At 52.2% G+C, this 22,528-nt stretch overlaps 1 protein-coding gene across 6 annotated transcripts in view; it reads right to left on the bottom strand.

Moving 5' to 3' along the window:
- The window catches only part of Gse1 (Gse1 coiled-coil protein), a 344,296-nt gene that overhangs the window by 83,845 nt on the left and 237,923 nt on the right, over positions 1–22,528 (bottom strand). The window contains exon 1 of one of the 6 annotated variants that reach the window (XM_027410723.2): positions 6,560–7,524. The exons of 4 other annotated variants lie outside the window; for them this stretch is intronic. In XM_027410723.2, coding sequence (XP_027266524.1) covers positions 6,560–6,596 — 37 coding nt within the window. In that variant the 5' untranslated portion in view covers positions 6,597–7,524. Of the gene's footprint in view, positions 1–6,559; positions 7,525–22,528 lie in introns of those variants that run through there. One more of the 6 variants, XM_027410727.2, reaches the window with a different exon arrangement.

Below are 22,528 nucleotides of genomic sequence, written 5' to 3'. Positions count from 1 at the left end.
TGTCAGGTACACACTGTTCAGGACAGTGTGGCTGCTACACAAAGCTCCACTTCCTCCCACCTCCCTTATTGGGACCCCTGACTTCTGCAAGAGCCCTGCTGTTTTTGAAGGCACACAGGCTCCAGAGCCTTGCTCTGAAGGTACTACCAAAAAGAGAGCTGGGGTCCCCTCATGGACACAGCCTCTGCTCCCCACCTCAAACTGAGCCTTCTTCACCTTTTTGTAGAACCAGAAACCCCCAAGACGAGCACTCAGAATCAGTCTGTCACCTTGATATTCAATCCATGTTCTATCTCACAGAGGGTGGAACTAGGCCAGACACACATGCTCCTAGTGAAAAGTGACACTGTCACCACTCACAGTGACATGGCAGAGGATGACCTGGGCCAGGCCTGCATTCACCCAGCGTGTACTGGCTGTCAGGAAGGGGAGCCAGGCAACACTGGTCCCCACAGACCAGGAGGGCTCAGCAGTCTGACCTCTTCCATGACCAAGGGTCTGTGACTTCCTGACCTCACAGGCCATTAAGCCAGTAGCCAAAGGCTGGCTGGGCAGTGGGCCAGGCCTGGTCAGAGGGCACTTCCGGCCTCACTGTGGGTGGGGATGGGAGGAAGGCAGAGCAAGCATGATCCAACAAGGCCAGGGAGTCCAGGGGCTGGGGCCAGGATCTGGCCCTGGCTGCCTGCCAAACACCCCCATTTCTAGAGTTCTACCCAAAGCAGGAGATAGCAATGAGGCCCCATGGAGTTGTACAGGGCCTGGCACTGGTGGGGAAAAAGCTGGAAAAATGAATCTCCCCAAAGACTTATTAAAAAATATTCTCACCCATTCTTTCCCTTTTACCCCAAGCCTTCAGGGATCTGAATATGCCACACTTTGTAATTTTATGAGCAAACCAAGCTGTACATCACAGTTTTATGTTCCTAAATTAACAAAAGGACCTTAAATCTATATGGGGCTCCTAAAAAAGAAGAAAGAACATGATGTCTAAATTATTCCCTCACTCCCAACTCCCCTCTTCCGTTCTTCAGCCCCGCCGCTAGTGTTTCCTCTTTAGTAGCTGGACCATTAATGGGGAGGAGGGGGCCCATTCTCGAAGCCCTTCCTCTGGGGATCACCCTATAAAAAAGCTAGATTCCACCATCCATTTCTCTAAAGAGAGGCCAGCCACCTCAGAGACTGGAGTGTAATGCTGGCCTAGGATGTTTGAGGTCCTCCCTGGGTACCATTTGTGTACACACACACACACACACACACACACACACACACACACACACCACTCGAGAGGCCACTAGGAGCTCAGGAAAGTGTATTTTAAGGCAGGCCTGGAGGCAGCTGACTGTAATCACAACACCCAGGAAGAAGGTGAGATGGAAGGATGAAAAGTTCAGGCCATTCTGGGGTACAGAGAAAGTTCAAGCCATCCCCAGAGGGTTGGGGAGATGTAGCTCAGTAGAGTGCTTGCCTGGCATATTCAGGGCTCTGGGTTCAAGCCCCAAGAACCTTCATGGTTCTTCCTGAAGAACCATGTGGGAGCAACAACCTTACCCAGGGTCTACAGAAAACTGGAAGGCACAAGCCTGAGAGACTTCTTGGCAAATGTCCTCAGCTGCAAACTGCCGAGAAAGACAAATGACTAGATCTCACTCAACCTTGGCACTTCACCCATGTCCACCACCAGAAGACAGACAGACAGCAAACATAGGGCTTGAAGTAAATGCCACAGAGGCAGAGACCCTCTGGCCCCTGGCCGACTCTGCTGGGGACAGTACGCCTGGCTAGGCCCTCCTACTGACCACTGTCCTCTAGGGAGGAAGTGTACCCTCTATTCTCCTCCTCCAGTCAGAACCAAGTGTCCTCAGGACCATTTGCTCCCACAGCAGGAAGAGTCAAGAAGATAAGAAGTCAGAGCAAGGGGCAGATCGATTCCCTCCCATGGCATTGCAGAGACACTGAAGCGGATGGGAACCTAATGAACATCAAATTGAGCAGAAGTGAGAGCCAGACCCTTCACTAGTGAGAGAGCCCGAGTCACAGCTGGGACAAAAGGGCTCCTGGCTTTCCCAGATGACAGATCCAAATGTGGTCGGCCTTCCCCAATCCTCAGGGGTATCCAAGATTAATTAGTGACTGCCCAAAAGTGCTGGATGTGAGCCCAATGCAATCCCCACTGAATGGAATTTGTAAGAAAGATTCTGTCACTGCAAAAGTGGCCACACCTTTCCCCCAGGCCCAAGATGACCCAAGAGCAGGTCTCCTTAAGACTCCTCAGGTACCAGGTGAGGCTAGCAAGGGAGGCCGCCCTGGTTCTTTGACCTGTACACCCCCCACACACACACACACCAATGCTGGGCACAGTCCACATCCAACCTTGTACACAGGCTGGACCACTCTGGATGTAATCTTTGGGGACCTTTACTCTTCCATTACTCCAATTCGTGGCAGAGGAAGCTACTCAGGAAGGGATCAAGTCAGCCCTGACCATCTATGTATGACTCACTATGACCTCAGGGGGCAGCTTTGGGCACAGAAGATGTCCCAAGGGAGATAAGGATAACTACAGCCACCACCCATGTCTCTCTGGCTTCAGTTCCTTTACTGCAGGGCTCAGAGCATCCTTTCTGGATTCCATCCCTATGGAAAGGGAATCTAGGGGGAGGTGGGGGTCACCAAGAGTTCAGCTTGGGGCCAGGGCAGGGTCAGCCAACAGCTAGGAACAAGATAAGGGGCCCCAGGAGGGCGCCATCGCCAATACCAGCCGCCATCCCTCCCTGACCGGTCAACAAATATTTATTAAGCAGAAACTCTGGAGCCAGACTGCCTGGGGTCAGGGGTCAGGGCCCAGCTGAGCCCTTTGCTGCTCCTTTACTGTTCTAGCGACCTCCCTTGTGCCTCAGTTTCCTTGGCTGTCAAGTGGGACAGGTATAGCCTGACCTCCCAGAGTTGTTTGTTGAATGAACAAGTCTGGCAGGGAACAAGCACTGTATGCTAAGTGGCTGCAACCTCTTCCTTCTCTGGATTTTATTATTCTTTTTATTTTTTACGACCGTCGTTATTGGTCTGGCAGTAGGCCAAGCAAAAAGGAGACACTCAGTCTCCGCCTGCCTGGATCACAAAGTCCTGTGGAGTTCAGGGACAGGGGGATCCAGGCAGATATGCACACAGAGAAACGCTGGATAGGGGACTGCAGAGAAGGTATGCTATCTATCACCTGTAGGAAGATGGAGGGCACAGGCACTGTACACATGTCTGCATGGGAGGCTGATTGACAAAGCCATTCCCTCTTGCCAGTGAATAAACACTTCTCAACATGAAGTCAGCAAGCCTGGTCCAAAGCACCAAGTTTAAGTCCCTGCTCCACCACTAAATTCTGTGAGTTTCTGCAAAAATGTTCATCTTTGGCTGGGTGATGGTGGAGCATGCCTTTAGTTCCAGCACTTAGGAGGCAGAGGCAGGTAGATCTCTGTGAGTTTGAGATCAGCCTGGTCTACAAGAGCTAGTTCCAGGACAGCCTCCAAAGTCACAGAGAAACCCTGTCTCAAAAAAACAAAACAAAACAAACAAACAAAACCCAAAAAAGATCATCTTTGTAACAATATTGATTAAAACCTTAACGAGCATGGTAGTTACCCCAAGTGCAAGTTAACTCTATACCCTAATACTTGGGGGTGGAGGAAGACACACAGGGAGTTTGAGGCTAGCCTGGGCTACATAGCAAGTTCCAGGACAGCCCAGGATACATGGGACTCTCAAAAACAAACAAACAAAAACACACCCCATCCCCCAAATCTTCTCTTTCATAGGCTCCTTACACCAAAGATGGACAATTAGCCCTGTAAGAGATCTTAGGCCTGGTCAGTTAGCCTGGGCTCCGTGACCACTGCTCCAGCCTGCCATGGTGGTCAGAGTACCATCAGCAAGGACATGGAAGTGCTGCATGCCAACAAAACAGCACGTGACTCTGAATCTTAGGGAGATAACACTGCAGATCCAAGTCACAGAGGGGAAAACGGAGGATTTCTGGGAACTTCCCTTACCTGCCAAGGTCGAGGCTGGGAAGCTGCAGAGTTGGACTTCAGACCCATTGTCCAGTCTGGCAAGAGAAGCCAGTATCTAGGGTCAACCTAACTATGACCACCTCCCTCTCCCCCACAGTAGCTGGTTGGTAGGTTCTGGCCCCTGGCTCCTGGTGGTTGGTTATAGGCAATTTTCTGGGAGCCGATCTTACGGACGGAATCCAGGGCCCAAAGGCTTTGAACAAAACCTAGAACTCAGACTCCAGGTTCCTCTGTGCACCAAGGCTCTGTCTCTCAACTAAAACTACTGACCACAGACAGCCAGACACCCACGGGTCTCAGGCCTGGAAACCCCCTCCTGGAGTGGCAGGCTGCAGATCCCAGCCCTGATACTTCCAGAATGGGCAATAGCTGGGCTTCTTGGGCAGACTGGTAAGGGGGGGTGAGATAGCAGTGCCCAACCCATGGGATGTATGGAAGGGTCTCCAAAGCACCTGCAGCCTGAATGACATGCAACATGTGAGCCCCAATACTACACTGAGCTCAGAGGGTGGAAAATCCTAGCAGGGACCTTCAAAAAACAAACTTCATTGGTACAAGAAAACCTTTCATGCCAAGGCTAATTTATCTGAACACTCCTCCTTGGGGAGGGGAGCCAAGCCCTCCCCTCTCTGAAGGATCAGGGCCAGCAGGATTCACTTGCTGACCTGACAGCCTAGGGCCTCCCAGCTAAGGCTGACTCCTTTAATTGCTTTGAACTTCCCAGTCTGACACTTCCTCCTTCTCTTTCTGAGGCTCCCTGTGTAAATACAGAACCAGTCACCTGACAAGCAAATACACCAGGCAGCCCTTGGGTGGCAGGTGGAGTGGGGTGTAGATTTCAAACACCTGCATGTTTGAGCTGCCCAGTACTTAGGAAGATTCCTCTCTTGTCACCAGCTAGCTCCAAGGCCCTAGCGAGGCACTGGAGATACAAAAAGGAAAGTTACTGTCCTTATTCTCATCAAAGATAGTAGGATGTCCTGGCAGAATCAATCTGTGGCAGGACTGTGAAGGGGCTATGACATACACCTTCCCATGGCTGGGCTCCAGAGGACACCTGCCTTCCTATAGAGATAGCCCTGTTGGAAGCTGGGGATTCCCGGCTCTAATTTTGGTTGGACCTCTGAAAGGAAGTACGGAACTGAGGGGAGCAGGGAGCCCAGCTAGAGGCTGACAGTTGCTATTTCAGTCCCTGGAAGAGAGGGAGGGAGATGTGAGTGGCTGAGATAATCTTCCAATAAAAACCGCCTGGGGCCAGGTGCTGTGGCACACACCTTTCATCCAAGCACAGGTGAAGCTGAGACCGGGGAATCTCTCTGAGTTCCAGGCCAGGCAGAGCTACATAGTGAGACCCTGTCTCGAAACAAACAAGCATCTGAAAGGGCTAGAAACCCCAGGAAACAGACCAGATTTGTCACAGGGTAGAGCTGGACACTGCAGCAGTCACAAAGAAACTCACAGAGCCATGTACAACCATCCTGCAGGCGAAATTAATACCACTACCCCCCTTTCTTGTGACCCTTAATTTCTGCTATATTAACACAGTGACAACGTGTACCCTAGGTCAGGGCAACCAAGGCCAGCTCTCTGGAGCTGAGTCCTGCCCAAGCTGGTTCTTTGCCCACACCTCCTCCTCTGCGAGGACATCCAGGATGATTGGGCCCTGGCAAGAGCCACAGGACCCACAGAATACACAAGGAAAAATAAAGAACCGAGGTTAACCCAACACCCAGCCACGTGGACCTTTCCCTAGCAAAACTATTCAGGAAATAATATTCAGGGAACAGTAGATCATGTCAAGCACGAGAACCGCCCCCCCCACTCCTACAGCCCCCCCAACATGTCTGCATCCCACAGACGCTCTAATCTAACTTCAACAGAAACTGTAAGCCAGGGCTCAGGGAGAGAAGAAAATAAAAACCCAGCTCATTCTTAGAACAAGCGGCCACACTCAGCCCAACCCTCCCGACCTGCGGTCACGTGGAGTCGGACCCGGGGATACCCGAGGGTGAAGACACCCGGAGGGCCGGGTTCCCACGCCCGCCTGCTCGCCCGGGGCTCTCCAGCTTTCCTCACGCCCGCGGGCAAGTATCTTAAGGGTGGAGGGGCTCCCTAGCTCTCCCGCGGTGGCCCCTGAAACTGAAAGTTGCAGGGCAGCGGCTGTCAACGCGCACCGAGGCGCAGGAAACAGGAAGCCGCGCGCGCGCGCTGCGGCTGCGGCCCCTCCCGGCCTCGCACAACAAAACCTTCCAGGGAATCGGGAGGGGGCGGCGGGGCCGGGGCCCCCCGGTCGCCGCCCGCGGGAAAGTAACTTCACACCCGCGCGATCGCGCCCTGGGCGCAGCGCCGCCGGCTCCGCGCAGACAAAAGGAGAGAGACGCGCACCGGGCCGGGCGCCCCACGCGGCAGCGCGCACCGAGCGGGCAGCCGAGCCGCGCGCCCCTGTGCGCCCCTAAGCGCCCTGGCCGGGGACCCGGGGACCCGGCGCACCACTCGCTTACCTGGTAAGTAATAGAGAGGCGGCTTCAGTCCGAACATGGCTCAGGTTAGAATTCCATAGTGGCCAGAGAGGGACGAAGAAGGAAATGAGGAAAAAAAAAAATTCAAGCCCAGCAATGAAACAAAACCAGCGTCCAAGCCACGGCGCTCAAAAATGTCCAAAACAATAAAATAAAGGCAAAAGAGCGATCCCCAGAGCGCTGGGGGTAGAAACCAGTTTGTGTGTTTTTTCCTTTCCTCTCCAAGAAGATCAAAGGCTGCCTCTCAGTCCAGCGCCCGGGCAGGTTCGGTCATCTCGGCCCGAGCAGATCCACAGTGAGGTAATTGACCAAGGAAGGGCCGGAGCCTCCACGGCGGCCGGCGTCTTCGCCGCGTGTGTATTTTCTGCCTTTTGGACTTGAGATGCAAATTAAAAAAAAAAAAAAGGAGGGGGAGCTGGTGGAGGGAAGAGGGCGGGAGAGCAGAAGAGGAGAGAGAAAAATAAAGGGGGGCGGTGAGGGTGATGAAATTGGGGGGTTAAGGTCTTCAGGGATTACTCATTGGAAAGAAAAAGAGACAGGAGAGAGAGAGAGAGGAAAAGGGAGAGAAAAAAAGCACCCCCTAAGACGTGCGAACAGCAATCTCGCCTCCATTCAGCCATTTGAATGTCAAGGGCGAGGGTCAAGAGACCTGTTTCCAACAGGGTTTCACGTTCAGAACCAGAAGGGAAAAGGAAGGGGGGCGGCGGGAGGGGGCATCTGGTTGCCAAGGAGAAATCGGCTTTGTTTTCGTTTCCCCTTAGCTACTGGGTGAGGAGGGGCGGGGTGCGGAGAGGAGGAGGGGGCGCTCGGCAGGGGTGCTGGGGGTGGAGAAAATTAATACCCAAACAGCCAAGAAGTACCGAGGGGCAGATTTCGCCTAGTCAATAGGAGAGGCGGCGGCGACAAACAAGTCTTGGGCTAGGGACGCTGGCGAGGGCAGGCTCCCCTCCCCCCTCGCCACCAGTACCCCCCCTTTTTGGTTATCTCCCCGCCCGACGTCCCACCACTGACTCAGACGGAGGGGGTGGGGAGGAGGGAGAGGAGGAGGAGGAACTCGCGGGGGCGCAGCCGGCAGGAGCAGGAGAGCGGGAGGCGAGAGCGCGCGGCGGTGGAGAGCCCCTCGATCAATTTTCATGCAAGAATCATTATCGGTAAATTGGAAAGCTGGCTGCCTGACAGCAGATTTGTCTCCCCTAATGAAAGCGAAAGGGAAGGGGCGCAGCGGCGGGCGGCTCCTTCCGTCTGCGCCGCGTCCTCCTGGAGCTCCCGGCTGCGCGCTGCGGTGACGAGAGTCCCACTTGCGACCTGCCCGTGCGCGGCCGCGGAGCCTTACGGACCAGACCGGCCGCCGTGAGCCCGCAGCGGATGCTCCCGCTTCAGACTGTTCGGTGCTCCCCTCTGCCCGGGAGCGGGCCGTTTGCAAACAGTGGGAGGCTGCGGGCGCCGCGGGGGCCCCCCTCTGGCTGCCCAACTCCGCGCTCTGGCCGCCGGCCCGCCCTTGCTCCTCCCTACCCACGTCTGACAGCTGCGGGAGCCCGGAGCACGACCTCCCCCCCGCGACCGTGCCCTGGGGAGGTCGGGGCCGCCCTTTGTGCAGCCCGCAGCGGGCTGCGGAGACCGCGCCCGGGAGAGCTAGGGACGGCGGTTGGCCTCTCTCTTTCCTCCCCCCACGCCCTACCCCTTAAAAAATCCCTGTTGCAAGTGTAATCAAATGCTTGATACCATCTCCCACACTCTCCTGCACCCGGGCATTATCAGATCCGGGAAGGCATGCTTCCAGGCAAACAGACCTAATAAATGCTATTACTGGGACTCTGCAAGCCCCGGCTGCACCATAGTAACGAGAGCCCGGCTAATTTGGTTTAAGCAAACGACCGACTGCACTGAGCGTGAGTGTGGCGCCTGTATCTCCCCTCCCCAGCCGCCGCGCGTTCACACCAGCTCAAGAAGGCCCCAAGTGATAATTCCCCAAATCGAAGGGGAAAAAACCCTGCCGCCAAACCACATCCTGTGCGCTCATTGTCCAGCCCAGCGATTTTAAAGAGACAGCATCCATTTACCCACACACCAGCCCCTTCTTCTAAACACACGAGGCGGCAAAGCAAGTATGAAGATGCGACCATTTGTTTTTCAAGTCCTTTTATGGAAGCTCTCTCTCACCCCCGTGGCACAACTAGCTGGGATCCTGACTCGGTGACACTAAGGGTCACCTTTTGACCCCCACATCCTCAAGTTCTAGCCCACAGGTACGCACAGCAGGCGCCACGGTCGTGCCATGCTGGGGTTTCTGTCACGGCTCTCTAATCTCCGCACCCATCATACATCCCCGACCAGTGACCCCAATATCCCAGGAAATGCGGTGGCTTCAGATGACAGCCCAACTCCCATAATACAGGGGAGATCTCTGGAGGGCAATTTGAGGGAGGTGGGGACCCAGTGTGTTTTCTGACCCCGGCTGTGCCTCCTGCAGCGACCCCGAGGAGGGCATCTGGGCCCCAAGTTGCAGGAGGGCGCCGCAGCGAGCCTCTGGCTGCTTTGCCCGCAGTCACCCTAGAGGTCGCGTCCAGGCCCTCCGCTTCTGCCCTTTGTTTTCTTCGGGGCTGCCTGCAAGGCGAAGACACGTAGGCGGGGCTGGAGTGTCTAGGGTCACCGCCTCCATCAACCTGTCTTCACAATTCAGGGGGCACCGGATGGGAGAAGAGGGACCAGATGCCCCCTACTCACACGCACCGGCGCCCCAACCTCCCACAAGCTCTAGTTGTACTTAAGGGAAAAAAAATAAAAACTATTTTTAAAGGACCCTAAACTATCAGTTTGTGTTGTCACTCTTTTATTGGTTTTTAATTCTCCGGGATTATGGGAACAACAGTAGTAATTAATACGAAACCTTCCTCCACTGTATATGCTAATGGCAGGAGCCATAAAAATTAATTTGCAAACATGTCATTACACAATAGCTATACAGGCAATAAACCTGTAATTATGGGCCAATCACAGGCAGGGTACAGAGGGAGGATGCTCCCCCCAATAGGCTGGGCACACCCCTCCTTTCCTTTCCCTGCTAAAGTAGGGGAAGTCACCCTGAAAGGAGCTATCCTTCTTGGAGCCACCTGTGGAGAAAGCTGTCCAGACTGGAGTCCAAACTCCCTGGCTTCTGTGCCAGCTACTCAGGGGCCAGTGGGGACCCATATGGGGCAGGGGAGGCCTGGGAGAGTGCCTGGGCCTGGCTTGTGAAGAGGCCAACGTGGGAAGAACAGGCTCAGAGGAGCCCCACTATGGTGGGCCAACAGCACTTATCATCATGGTGCCTCCTCAAAGACAAACCTCTCTCCTAATAAGAATTCCAATGCCTGCATCCAATTATCGAGATTGTGCGGGCCAAGCCCTAATTGCTTAGAGCCACACCCTGGGGAACAAGGCTAGCTGTATGATGTTACTGATAGCCTAGCTCCTTTGCCCCTGAGTCTAGAAGCTCAAAGTAGGTTAGTGACATTTCCTGGTGATAGGGACTTCTGAAGGGTGGAACACTATGTACTCTACTGGGGGTGAGTGGCCATCCTCAGCCCCCCAAAAACCTGGTGCCAAAACAGCCAGGAACACAAAGCACCCCCCCCCCCACACACACACACACATCCCCTAGCAGCCAGCTCTGTGTTGGCTTTCTCTGAATGGCTGGGTTGTTTGCCTAATGTGGCTGAACGGGGTAGCTGGCTGCACTTTCTCTTTCCCACTGGCCCCTGTGGCTTTGCTGTGGTGGGTGGACCCCATCACTACAACCATTCATATCCCAGGGGGAGCCAGCCCTCCACCAGGCATGTCTGTGGCTTCCTTCAAATGGGACATGAGCCCAGCACTCCCACCACAAACCATGTGGGCATACTAATACCAGCTCTGGGTGTCTGGATAAGGTTTTACCCCAGAGGGTTTCTGTCCAAGGAAAGGTGGCCCTTGACTCTCTCCACCCCTCTCCTTTCCCACAGCCTGCTGTGCCAGTGTCTTTTCTTTTTTAATATGGGGGGGGTTGATGAAGAGGAGGCAGCAATAGGGAGGCTGGACCACCCAGAAATCATCCTCCCTCTGGGCCTTTTGGAAGGGTGGGACACCACAGGGCATTCTTCTTCTTACCTCCAGAGGGACACCACCATGAAAGCCATCCAAGGTCAGGGAGAGAGGAGCTGAACCCCCCCCATTTGTCAATATGAAAGAAGGTAGGGGCCCTGAGGAGATGGGTGAAACCAGGAGGTCCCCACTCTGAAGATGCAGCCCTTATGCTAGCTGCTACTTTAACATGGAGGGACCCCATACTCCCTCTTATTAAGGCCACTCTTGCCTGGGCTCAGATACAGCCCAAGTAGTGCCAGTCAGCTGAACACAGTAAAAATAGACTCCCCTACATGCTAAGGCAGGCGGCTCCCTGCCAGCTGTGCCCATCACCCATCATGTGCCATGCCCCCCCAGGCCATGTGGCCAGCTTGGCTCCCTGAGGAGGTGCACACATGAGGCCTCATGCCATAGAATCCAGGAAAGAGCAAAACCCAAGTGCCCGAGTCGGCATGGTTCCTGGGGCATCTGGATCCTCCAGATGCCTACCTGTCCCCCTTGGCAGGGCAGTGGGGCAGCAGGTACTTCCTAGGTGCTCAGTGTGGGCCAGGATCTGCTCTGAACTCTCTTTACAGACGACCCAGGGAATCCTTTGGACCATTTGCCTCAGGTCGCCCTTCACAATCCTATTTTCTGAATGAGGCACAGAGAGCAAGCATCTTCTCCAAACCACTCAGAGCCAGTAGATGGCTAGAACTAGGGTTCGAGCCCTGGAGGCTTGTTCCTAAGCCCCGTGTGCCCTGTCTCCTCATCTGGAAATTGGGGTGGATCATTCACTCATGCATACCAGGAGAAGACTGGGTGGGGGTGCTTCCAGCACCTGGACTGTTCAGGGACTCCACAAACAGTTGCAATGACTCCCAAGACTGTGTAACAATGTAGACACCAACAGTAGTGACAGACAGGTCTCCGTGTATTTAGTTCTGTCTTCTCTGCTTTCCAGTGGCTTTGTCAGCATTTGGGGGACTTGCCCTCCCCCACCAGACAGACATGTTGTCTTGTAACTCTGTAAATTTGCTGCTAAGGCCCAGGGGTGTGAGGTCAACTGCCAAAGGGCACAAAAGGCCCAGCCACACCCACTTCTCCCTCAGGCTCTGGACCTTAGGTGACAGCAAGTCCCTGAGATAAGTAAATCCAAGATTGTAAGAGAAAGGCCTGTGCACACAGCTGGCTGTGACATCTGTGTGCTTAGATTTGTTTCCTTCTTTGTGCAAGGTATCTATTTTCACTCTTTCTCCCCTGACCAGGTGTGTTGCCCATTTGGGGGTTTCCCCAAAATTCTGGGGTCCATGTCCTGTCCTTCCCTGTGCAGTGGGTTGAATTGTGATCTGCCAAAGGCATGCCCTTCGACCCAGGCCTGTGACTCTTCTGAGGAAGAGACTAAGCAGATCCTTCCTAAACTGGGTGGCCCATGGAGAGGGCCAGGTGAGGCTGAACACCTGTAATCCTATCGTTTGGGAAGCTAGAGCATCAAGAAGAAGGGAACCAGGCTGGCTACAGAGAGCAAGACTTGCAAAGAGGAGAGGAGCTAAGCTACCTACCATCCCAGTACTAGAGGCAGAGGCAAGAAGATCACTGTAAATTGAGGCTAGCCTGGTCTGAACCATAGGAAGATTTGGGTCTTCCAGGACTACACACACACACACACAGAAAGAGAGAGCAGAAAGAGAGAGAGGGGGGGAGAGAGCGAGCACACTGTTCAATTGGTACAGTGGTACACAAGTTTAGCCAAATTGGTAAGCTCCAAGTTCAGTGAGAGACCCTGACTCAAAAACTAAGGTGGAGACCTACTGAGGAAACCACACACACACACACACACACAGACACACACACACAGACACACACACACAGACACACACACACAGACACACACACACAGACACACAGACACACACACACACACACACACACACACACACACACTGTGTGAAGCCAGAGACAGAAGCAGGAGGGATGGAGCCATTGAAAGCATCAACCCCAGGCATTGGAGAGGCTGAAGCGCCTCCTGCCGCCTCCAGAGGGAGCAGAGCCTGTGACTGTGACCTGACTTCTAGTCACTGACTGTCAAAGTCTCTGGCTTCACAGAGGTCACTCCGTTTGTGTTGACTCATTACCAGGCTCCAGGGGCCTCATCTCTCTGGTCACCTCTGTAACAGTGGCCTGCTCCTATTCAGCTAACCCCAAGAGCTCAGGTCAGCTGGCTTGTATCAGGCCCTGAGCGGTGAGTGTCAGGAGTCCTACAGTAGCCTGGCACCCAGAAACCAACAACCCCTTGGGACTTGGGGCTTTCTGGCGTCATGGCCACCCTCCTGGTTTTAAATGGTGACACACATGTCTGCTGGGTTTGGGGAACAGACATGGCCCCAAGCCACCAACTTGGCCATCTGCCTCAGAGACAGACTGCCTTCCTGAGGCTCTACCTGTGAGTTCAGGCTCTGATTCCTGAAGGCTCCAAGAGGCCCAGGGCAGCAGTGACAATGAGAAAGAAAGAACCCACCGTGGCCAGCCTTCCAACCTCCCCTGAATTGTGGGACCTGGTTCTAGGCAAGAGAAGGAGATGGAAACTCTGGCTTGCCATGTCAGGGCCTGGCTAGGAGAGATGACGAGTTGAGGCTGTGCTTGGTTTTTCTGGGGGTTCATGGCCTTGAACCCAGTATGGAAGATAGCAATACCCTGATTAACTCTTCTACAATGTCCACAGCAAAGGCCCCTACCCACCCCTTCCCAGCTGTCAATCACACAACATATGCTTACTGTTGGGTAACAAGTGTCCCCCACGTGAGGCCTTCATGATGAGCTGGACAGTGTCTCAGGCACAGCCCAGAAGTCCCCTTAGCAGGCATCAGCTCCTCTCCGGTCTCTGGGTCACATATTTCAGCTTTAAGAAGACAGACTCATCATTCCCCAGAAGAATAAACCTGTCTTTCTTCATTCTCCCCATTCCTCCCATGAGATGCTGAGGCCAGAGAAGTCAAATGGCCCTAAGTCACACAGCCCAGAAAAGGAAATCCACAGATTAGACCTCAGATAGAGTGAGAGGCTCATTTGAGGTTTATGTTATTTATTTCTGTGTATATGTGCATTGCCATGGCATGTGTGTGGCGGTCAAAGGACAGCTTGCCAGGGTTGGTTCTCTCCTTCTACAATGTGGGTCTTGGGGATTGAACTCAGGACATCAGAACTGGCACCAAGCACCTTTGCGCACTCAGCCAACTTGCCAGTCCTATTTGATTTTTATTGCCTGAACCATTTAGTTTTTGCAGTGCTAGGTCAGGCCCCTGGACTCCTTGTTGGCTCTGTTCAGGCTTTGACTTTCTCCTTGACCTTGGAACCAGCAACAGGAGATTCTCCCAAAACTTTTTTTTTTGAGACAGGGTTTCTCTGTGTAATCATTATGGTTATACTGGAACTCACTTTGTAAACCAAGCTGGCCTTGAACTCACAGTGATTTGCCTGTCTCTGCCTCCCAAGTGCTGGGATTAAAAACATGTGCCACCAGTGCCTAGTCCCCCAAAACTTCTGAAGCCAGAGTTTCGCCTTGTAATTTGGGCTAGCCTTGAACCCTGAATCCTCCTGTCAAGGCCTCTAGAGCAGCCACCACCACATCTAGATAAAAATTTCATTGTTGTTGTCTTCTTTTTAAAAAATTATTTATTTTTATTGTGTGTGCACTGGTGTTTTACCTGCATGTGCATCTGTGAAGGTGTTGGAACTCCTGAAGCTGGAGTTACAGTGCCATGCGGTGCTGGGAATTGAACCCAGGTCCTCTGGAGGAGCAGCCAGAGGTCTTAACCTTGCTGAGCCATCCCTCCAGCCCCTGTTGTCTTGTTTTTATTTGTTGTTATTTTTGTTTTGAGAAAAGGTTTTACTATGTAGTCCTAGCTACTCTTGAACTCAGAGAGATTTGCTTGCCTCTATTTTTTTTTTAAAGGGTGTCTCATGCTAGGATAACAGGTGTGTACCACATTGCCTGGTTTATGAAGTGCTAGAGATGGTACCCGGCCTTTGTGTATGACAGGCAAACACTCTACAAACCCGAGTCAGACCCTCTGCTCCCAACCTCTTTTTAAAGCCTGTGAAACAAAACAAAACAAAGCAAACAAAAAAACAAAATATTGCCAGGTGGTGGAGCACACCTTTAATTCCAGAACTCGGGAGGCAGAGGCAGGTGGCTTTCTGAGTTCAAGGTCAGCCTGGTCTACAGAGTGGAGTTCCAGGACAACCAGGGATATGCAGAGAAACCCTGCCTCGAAAAAAACCAAACAACAAACAAACAAATAAAAACCAGTTACATGTTTTTCCACTTTTTTGTTTGTTTTGTATATGAATGTTTGCATGTATGTGCAACAGGTATATGCAATGCCCTCAGTGGCCAGAAGAGGGTACTATATCATCCTGAACTAGAGTTACAGGCAGTTGTGAGGCACCACATGGGTGCTGGAAACTGAACCTTGGTCTTCTGCAAGAGCAGTAAGTGCTCATAACCTCTGAGCCAATTCTCCAGCCTCCAAACCTGTTTAAATGTAGCACAAAACAAACTGGACTTCTTGGTGCCTCAGGCCCTAACATCCTAGAATTTGGGAGGCTGAGCCCAGCCAGACTGGGCTTCAGAGTGAGTTCGAGGCCAGATTGGGAAACTTAGTGAGGTCTTGTCTCACAATAAAAAGTAAAAAGAGGGCTGAGGACACATTTCAATGGTAGTACTTGCTTAGCATACACAAGGCTCTGGACTCAATTCCCAGTACTGCATAATAAATGAATGAATGGATACTCAAATCAACCAACCACCCCGTAGCAAAAAATCCCACAAGAGGAAAAGCAACAAATGTGAGGAAGGGCATATACCACTCCTATCCACCACCCTGTGGAGCTGGGTCTAACTTCTGGCCCAGGCCAGCCTTGGAGCAGGCTTCCACAATCCGTGCTTTGAAGAAGTCTGAAAGACCAGCCAAAAGGCTCACTTCCCACCAAGCAACATGGGGACTGGCCAGCCACAGGGCTTATCTTTGAAAGTGGCCCCCTGCTGTCTCACATCTTGGACTTCATGACCACATCTGGACTTCAACATACCTGGAAAAAAGCTGTTGAAGTCCAAATGGTAACCTGATGAGGGGACAGGTAGACAGTGCCCTCTGTCCTGGCTTATTGTCCTTTTGCTCTGCTTCCTCCCCAGGCCAACCTACTAGGCTTTCTTCTCCCCTGAGGACCTCTCTCTGATATCAGCCTGTGACTATTCAGTGGGAGAGGCCTGTCACACATAGAAACCCAGCAGTGAAGGATACCATCCAGACCTCCCTGTAAGCCCCAGGATTTCTGCTTATGTAGCCCAATGGTCTCCAAGGCACAATCCCTACAGGACAGATTCTACTAGGCCCTGCTTCTAATAATGCTGGGCAGGAATAGAAAATCACATAGTCCTCCATTTCTCAAGACCAAGGCCATTGAGTCACCATGTCCTTCCCTACCTTGTCAGTGGTCACAGGGCCTGTCTATCCTGGCTGGCCCTCCTGGGGCCTGAACTGATGCAAGTGTCCTGGACACTCCCCAAGCCTGGGATGTCTCATGGGACAGCCCCTGCACTCTGCCTCAGGCACTATAGGGCTTTCAGGTGTTAAGCAATAGCCTCAGTTGTGACAGTCAAAATGTGCTCTGACAGGGCCACCTTGGAGAATACAGCTGTAGGTTGAGAATCACTTCCCCAGTCCCAGAGTGGAACTGGAGTCACTTGAGGCCTGGCCTGTGTCCAGTCACAGGCCTTAAGGAACACCTGCCCTCCTTTAGCCCCTGGAGGTACTAAGTCAGGGGTCAGGCCTCCAGCATCAATGATTCTTCCCATTTGGCTAAAATTGGTGGTTTCTGGTGGGTAACTTCACAGGAGGAGGCCAGCTCCTGAGTGCTCTGTGCTCCTGGCCACCAGAAGAAACCCAATCCAGGCCAGACATTGGACCATGTAACTCAGACTTACAAGATAAAGAGGCAGGACCAATTGGGCTCCGGTTCTGGTCTGGACACTTGTTCTTAGCTGCTGGTCTCCATCCCAAGCCCATATCCAAGGTTCCTGGGTGAACTATCCCAGAATTACCTCTGTTCCAGCTTTCCACTGGGAGTAGGACACCGGGTGTAGGGCACAGCTGGACTGCAAGAAGCAGATGGGCAGAGGGGAGGAAGCCAGGCTCCAGCAGCCTTCTGCCCCACCCTGGCGACTGTAGCTCTGGCCTTCTTGTGCTTTCCATCTCTTCTGTAGGTCACTTCCACCAAATAATCAGAGGGCCTTCCAGCTTGGCAAGTCCATGCTTCAGACACACAGGCATACCATCTGCTTACTCTGACATTTAAGAAGCAGACCAGGCTTCCGAAGACAAGGCTGCCCTGCGCAGCTTGCTTCTCCTTTGCCTGTAGATCTGAGCATGGGTCCGCCACTCCCTGCACCCTGGCCCTGCCTTGTTCATTCAAAGATAGTACAAAGCAGAAGCAGAAACCAGTCGCTGAGGAAGTTACTGAGCAAACCCTGAACCCTGGACATACCAAGACCCTGTCTAAACAAAAGCATAGCAGGTAAGAAAGGCTGGAGAGTTAGCCCAGCTGATAGAGTGCTTGCCTGGCACTCATGGAACCCTGGGTTCCATTCACTATTACACAAACAGGTTGTAGAGGTGCATACCTGTGATGCCAGTACTTGGGAGCCGGAGGCAAGAGGATCAGGAGCTCAAGATCATCCTTAGCTTCATGGTGAGTTCAAGACCACCTTATGTGAAGTCATGTTGGGAGGGGAAAAAAAAGCATGGTATTGGGTCTTCTCCTGTAACTCCCGCACTTGGGAGGCTGGACAAAGGATCACTGCAAGTTTAAGATTATCTTTGGTTACATCAGGCCAGCCTGAATGAAACCCTGTTTCAAACAAACCCAAATAAATAAGAAAATGAAGTATAGGATTTGAATTGCTTTTTAAAAAAATTCCTCAGGGGCTGAAGAGATGATGGCTCAGAAGCTAAGGGTTCATACTGCTTGCTCTTTCAGAGCATCTGGGTTCAGTTCTTAGCACCCAGGGTAGGTAGCTCACAACTGTATCACTCCAGCTCCAAGGGGTCTGATGCTGTCTTCTGGCTTCCAAAGGTACATGCCCACATCATACACATAATTTGTTTGTTTGTTTGTTTGAGACAGGGTCTTACTATGTAGCTCTGGCTGTCCTGAAACTCACTATGTGATTCACAGAGATCCATCTGTCTGTCTTTGAGTGCTAGGATTGAAGACATGCACCACCAGGCCTAACTATACATGTTTTTAAAAAACTGCCAGGTGGTGGTGGCACATGCCTTTAATCTCAGCACTTGGGAGGCAGAGGCAGGCAGATCTCTGAGTTCAGGGCCAGCCTGGTCTACAGAGTGAGTTCCAGGACAGTTAGTGCTACACAGAGAGACCCTGTCTCAAAAAACCAAAACTGTAAAAAATAAAAATAAAAATCTTTTGAAAAAAATTCCTCAAATGACACTCAAGGCTGACCTCTAACTTCACAGATACATGTATATACATACACACAAACACATTCCGGAGTTCCTCAGATAGGGGCTGGTGAGACAGCTTGGGCAGGGGTAAAGAAAACTGTTTCCAAGCCTGACAACCTGAGTTCCATCCCCAGGTCCCACATCCCCACATGGTGGAAGAAGAGAACCATCTATCTCATACAAGTTGTCCTCTGACCTACACACACACACACACACACACACACACACACACACACACACACACACACACTAAATAAATAAATAAATAAATAAATAAATAAATGTAATTTTTTAAAAAAGTTCCTCATGTATACAGGCCACATGATCAAACAACCTGGCTCTGAAATCAAGTGTTATAATGTAGAGTGAGCCAACAACAACAGTCGGCTGAAGCAGGTCTACCAGCTCTCTGAGAGGCAGGGTGATGAGCCTGGTTAGTTGCCTAAGGCAGCCAGCAGACAGGGGAGTGTAGTCGACAGACTGTAGCTTATCCTTCCCCTATGACACGTCTGTGTAGAGACAAGACATAATGAAAAACCAACCCTGGCCTGGAAATGGCCTCCACCATGGAGAAATACAACACTCAGACTACCACAGAAAGCCTTATCCTTCAGGCCAAAGCGAGCCCCCCCTGCCGCTATAATTTCAGCTCTCAGGCTTTATTAGACCTCGTGGCCTCTTGCTCAAAGCCTCTGCCAGGGACTCTTTCTGTGGGGGCAATTTTGGTGCCTGCAATTAGCTGAACAGGCATGTTTGTCCCCGCTAAAGCACTCAATTGCAGGTATAATTAGGTTTCTTCACCCCTGAAATCTGCGGAGAGTGCCCGCCTCGACTAACTGCACCCACAATTAAGTGCTTACTGCATATGGCTGGAGCCCGGGAACGTGCACGTGGCTAATAGCGGGGACAGCAGACAAGTTTGCAAAAACAAGATTCTGCCACAGAAATCCAGCCTTTTTTGCATTTGTTGTTCAAACTGCTCTGTCCAGCTGGGAATAATGCGGAAAGACAAACACGCCAATTAGGAGAGGTCGGTACATAAATAAACCAGGCACTCCTTCATTAAGCCACTTACAGGAGTGGGCAGGGCTGAGAGAGGACTCATGGGGAGTCAGGAGCTGGGCCCAGTCCCCTGGGTCTTGCTAAGCACCAGGTGTGTGTGGTGCTTCGTGCTAGCTAAGATGGTGGACTGGGGGCTGCTGGCTACTCCAGTGAAAAGACATAGAGACTTGGGGAAGGGAAAGGAGCTAGTGGGAGGTGGGAAATTACAGGCTCCAAGGGCAAGAGGGACATTATGCTAGCAAAGAAAGTGACATTGTCTCCTACCATGTCCAGAGAATGGAGGGGAGGGTTTTAAGTGTTGAGGGCTGGAGTTACAGATGTCTGAGTCACTGTGTGGGAGCTCTGAGGCCTGGACAGCTTCCTTTGAGAACAGGTGTGCTGTTCCTGACCCCACTTCCCATGTGTGCTACTGTGACCTCCCCAGAACCAGAATCCCAGCACTTGGGAGGCAGTGGCAGGCAGATCTATGAGTTCAAGACCAGTTCAAGACCAGTGAGTTTCAGGACAGCCAGGGCTACACAGAGAAACCTTGTCTGGAACCACCCCCCCCAAAAAAAGGATGATGACACCTAAACCAAGCCATCTACCCACCCCCCCCATGGTCTCCAGACATCTTCAGTCAAGACTCTGGTCCTGGCCAGGCCCCAGCCGCACTCAGGTTTTAAAAAGGAAAGGGCATGGGGGTCAGATAGGAGGCAAACCTCCACTGAGAGACAAGAGGCTACTGGGATCTTGCATGACTTCTGTATACCTGGCTTCTAGACTCCCACCATATTGCCACATCGTTCTGAACAATAAAACTGACAAATAACAGGTCCCCAGGCAGGCCCCAAAGAAGGTTCACTGGCTTTTCCTCTTCTTACTTCTCTCCTCTCCCGCTGGGGTTCTCAGAGCCATACAAGGTAGTAAGGCTTTGATAGTGAAAACCTACTATCTGGGCTGGAGAGATGGCTCAGCAGTTAAGCACACTGGCTACTATAGAGGAGCTGGGTTCAATTCCTAGCACCTACATGGTGACTCAGAGCCATCTGTAACTTGAGGAGTTCTGGTCTCCTCAGACACCAAGCACAGCACAGACACACAATTCAGGCAAAGCACTCATGCACATAAAATAAGGAAAGCCACCATTGCCTGTGAGCCAGCCGAGTGGCCCCAGATGGCTCCAGAGTGTACTAGCAACAGAGCAGAATGATCAGTATGTCTTCTATCTTCCTTTCCCTGTGGGTCTGGATCATCTGGTCTCAGTAGAGCTACATATGGGAGAGGCTGAGAGCCCAAGAGGGTGGCCACCTGGAAGTCCTGCACAGACAGGAGCTGACTTCCAAGTTTGTGACATGATCCACAACAACCAGGAGACCCCGTCTCAGGAGCCTGTGTTCCTACTGGGGCCTGGCTCCCACATTCCAACTATGCTAGCATTGCCAGCTGCTTCGTGCCCCAGTGCTTTTGGACTGGCTCTCCACAGGGCTCTTTGTTCCACCAGGGTCTGTAATAAGATAACATCTCCTGGGGACTTATCCCAATTAGCCCCCCACTCTAGTCCTCACGAATCACTCCAGTCTGTGTTTTAACATTTAATCTCTGGCTTTACACTTGCTTTCTTTTTTTCCTTCATTATTATTTTTTTTAAAATTTGTGTCTCTGTATGCCTCTCTCTGTGTGTATACACACATGAGTGCAGATGTCTGCAGAAACCAGAAGAGGGCATTGGATCCCTTGGAGCTGGAGTTACAGGCGATCCTGAGCCACCTGGTTTGGATGCTGGGAACTAGACTCAGCTGTTGTTTTTGAGGTGCTGGGCATGGTCATCAGGTCTGGTGTGGGCAAGAATGGGGCTAGTCTCTCCCTCCCTACTGCGTTGGGCTGGGCCTGAGACTTGAGGCTTACCAACTGCCTTGCTTTCTTCTGGAGTTCTTGCCCCTCAAGCCCTTAGACCAGGCCTTGGGCTTCCAAGACCTCCTTTGTCATCAATAGTCTCAAGTGACAGACAGTCCCTTTCCTCATTCAGCACACCTAGTCATCCACACTTGATCCATCCTTGGTGAGTTCCAGAGTCCTCCTTAAAGTCTCACCCCTGTCCCAGTACCCCCAGGGGTGGTTTGGAGGTCACTCCTTCTGATAGCTAAAATGATGCAAGATGGCCTCCAAGGCCATGTGTGGGCAGGAACTATCCTTGAGAGGGTCTGGGACCATACAAACCTGCCATGTGCAGCTTTTCTGTGCCTCAGTTTTCCCTCTGTGCTGAGTATAACTGTGTGGAAATTTCTAGGTCCCTGATGCTACAAGAAGGTCCTGCTGTACCTGGTGACTGACCCATACACAGTAGGTTCCCAGGGGAGGGCCAGGCTGCTTTGGGCTCAAAGGAGCTACAAGCCCTACTGCACATTGGCCCCATCTCTAGGGAATGAGGCCTTAGAGTCTGTGCCTCCTGGTCCTCTGCAGTTGTACTCCTAGTGGTCCTTAGTGTGTCCATCTTTGACGATTTAAGCCCAAGCTGGCCTAGACCAGCAGATAGTGAAGAAATGACAGTCTGAAATACAGTGGGTCTTTGATAAATGCCTGCCTGGAACACAGCAGGCACTCAATGAGCACACCTGGGGCAGGACCTGAGGTAATCTACAAAGCTTGTTCACGACCTCTGACCCAGGGCCTGGGACTGCAAGAGAGCTGGTTGAGCGGTCTACCCACTTCTCCTTTCACTGGCCACCCTGCCTCCCCTTATCAGCAGAGTTACACCCTTACTGCCCTGGGTGACAGTGGCTTTGCTTTCTTATCCTGTCTCTGGGAAGCCTGATAAGGAGGCAACCTTTATCCCTCCCCCTCCCACTCACTGGCATAAGGGCTCCTGCAGTTCTGTGACCCTGTGGCCAAGCCAAGGAGAAGAACTGCCAAAGTCAGGCTTGCTCCTGGACACCCTGAGGCTCCAGGGAACAGGTCGCCAAAGGGCCTGTTCTGGCAAGGTGCAGTCCCGGCTCTGAACTTGCTGGGTTTCTGCCTTGGCACCAGGACACTAAACCAAGTTGGTCAGAGGCACAGGCAGGTCTCATTCAGCTCCCCCAGTCTGGCCTGACCTCCCTCTTGAGGTAGAGTGAGATAGGGTCTTGTCACAGTGTATGTACCATGGCCCCAGAAAGGGAGAATACAAAGAAAGAGAAACAAAAGATGGAACTTCTCCCAACGCGCTGCACAGGGGGGCTCTGAAGACACAATGCTTAGTGAAACAAGCCAGACACAGAGACAGACATGTGGAGTAGGTATGCTGCCTCATGTCTGTAAAACAACA

The sequence above is a fragment of the Cricetulus griseus genome, chromosome 3 (assembly GCF_003668045.3).
Source record: "Cricetulus griseus strain 17A/GY chromosome 3, alternate assembly CriGri-PICRH-1.0, whole genome shotgun sequence".
NCBI lineage: Eukaryota > Metazoa > Chordata > Mammalia > Rodentia > Cricetidae > Cricetulus > Cricetulus griseus.
The sequence above is the reverse complement of the archived record's forward strand: the minus strand, read 5'-3'. Positions and strand labels throughout refer to the sequence as shown.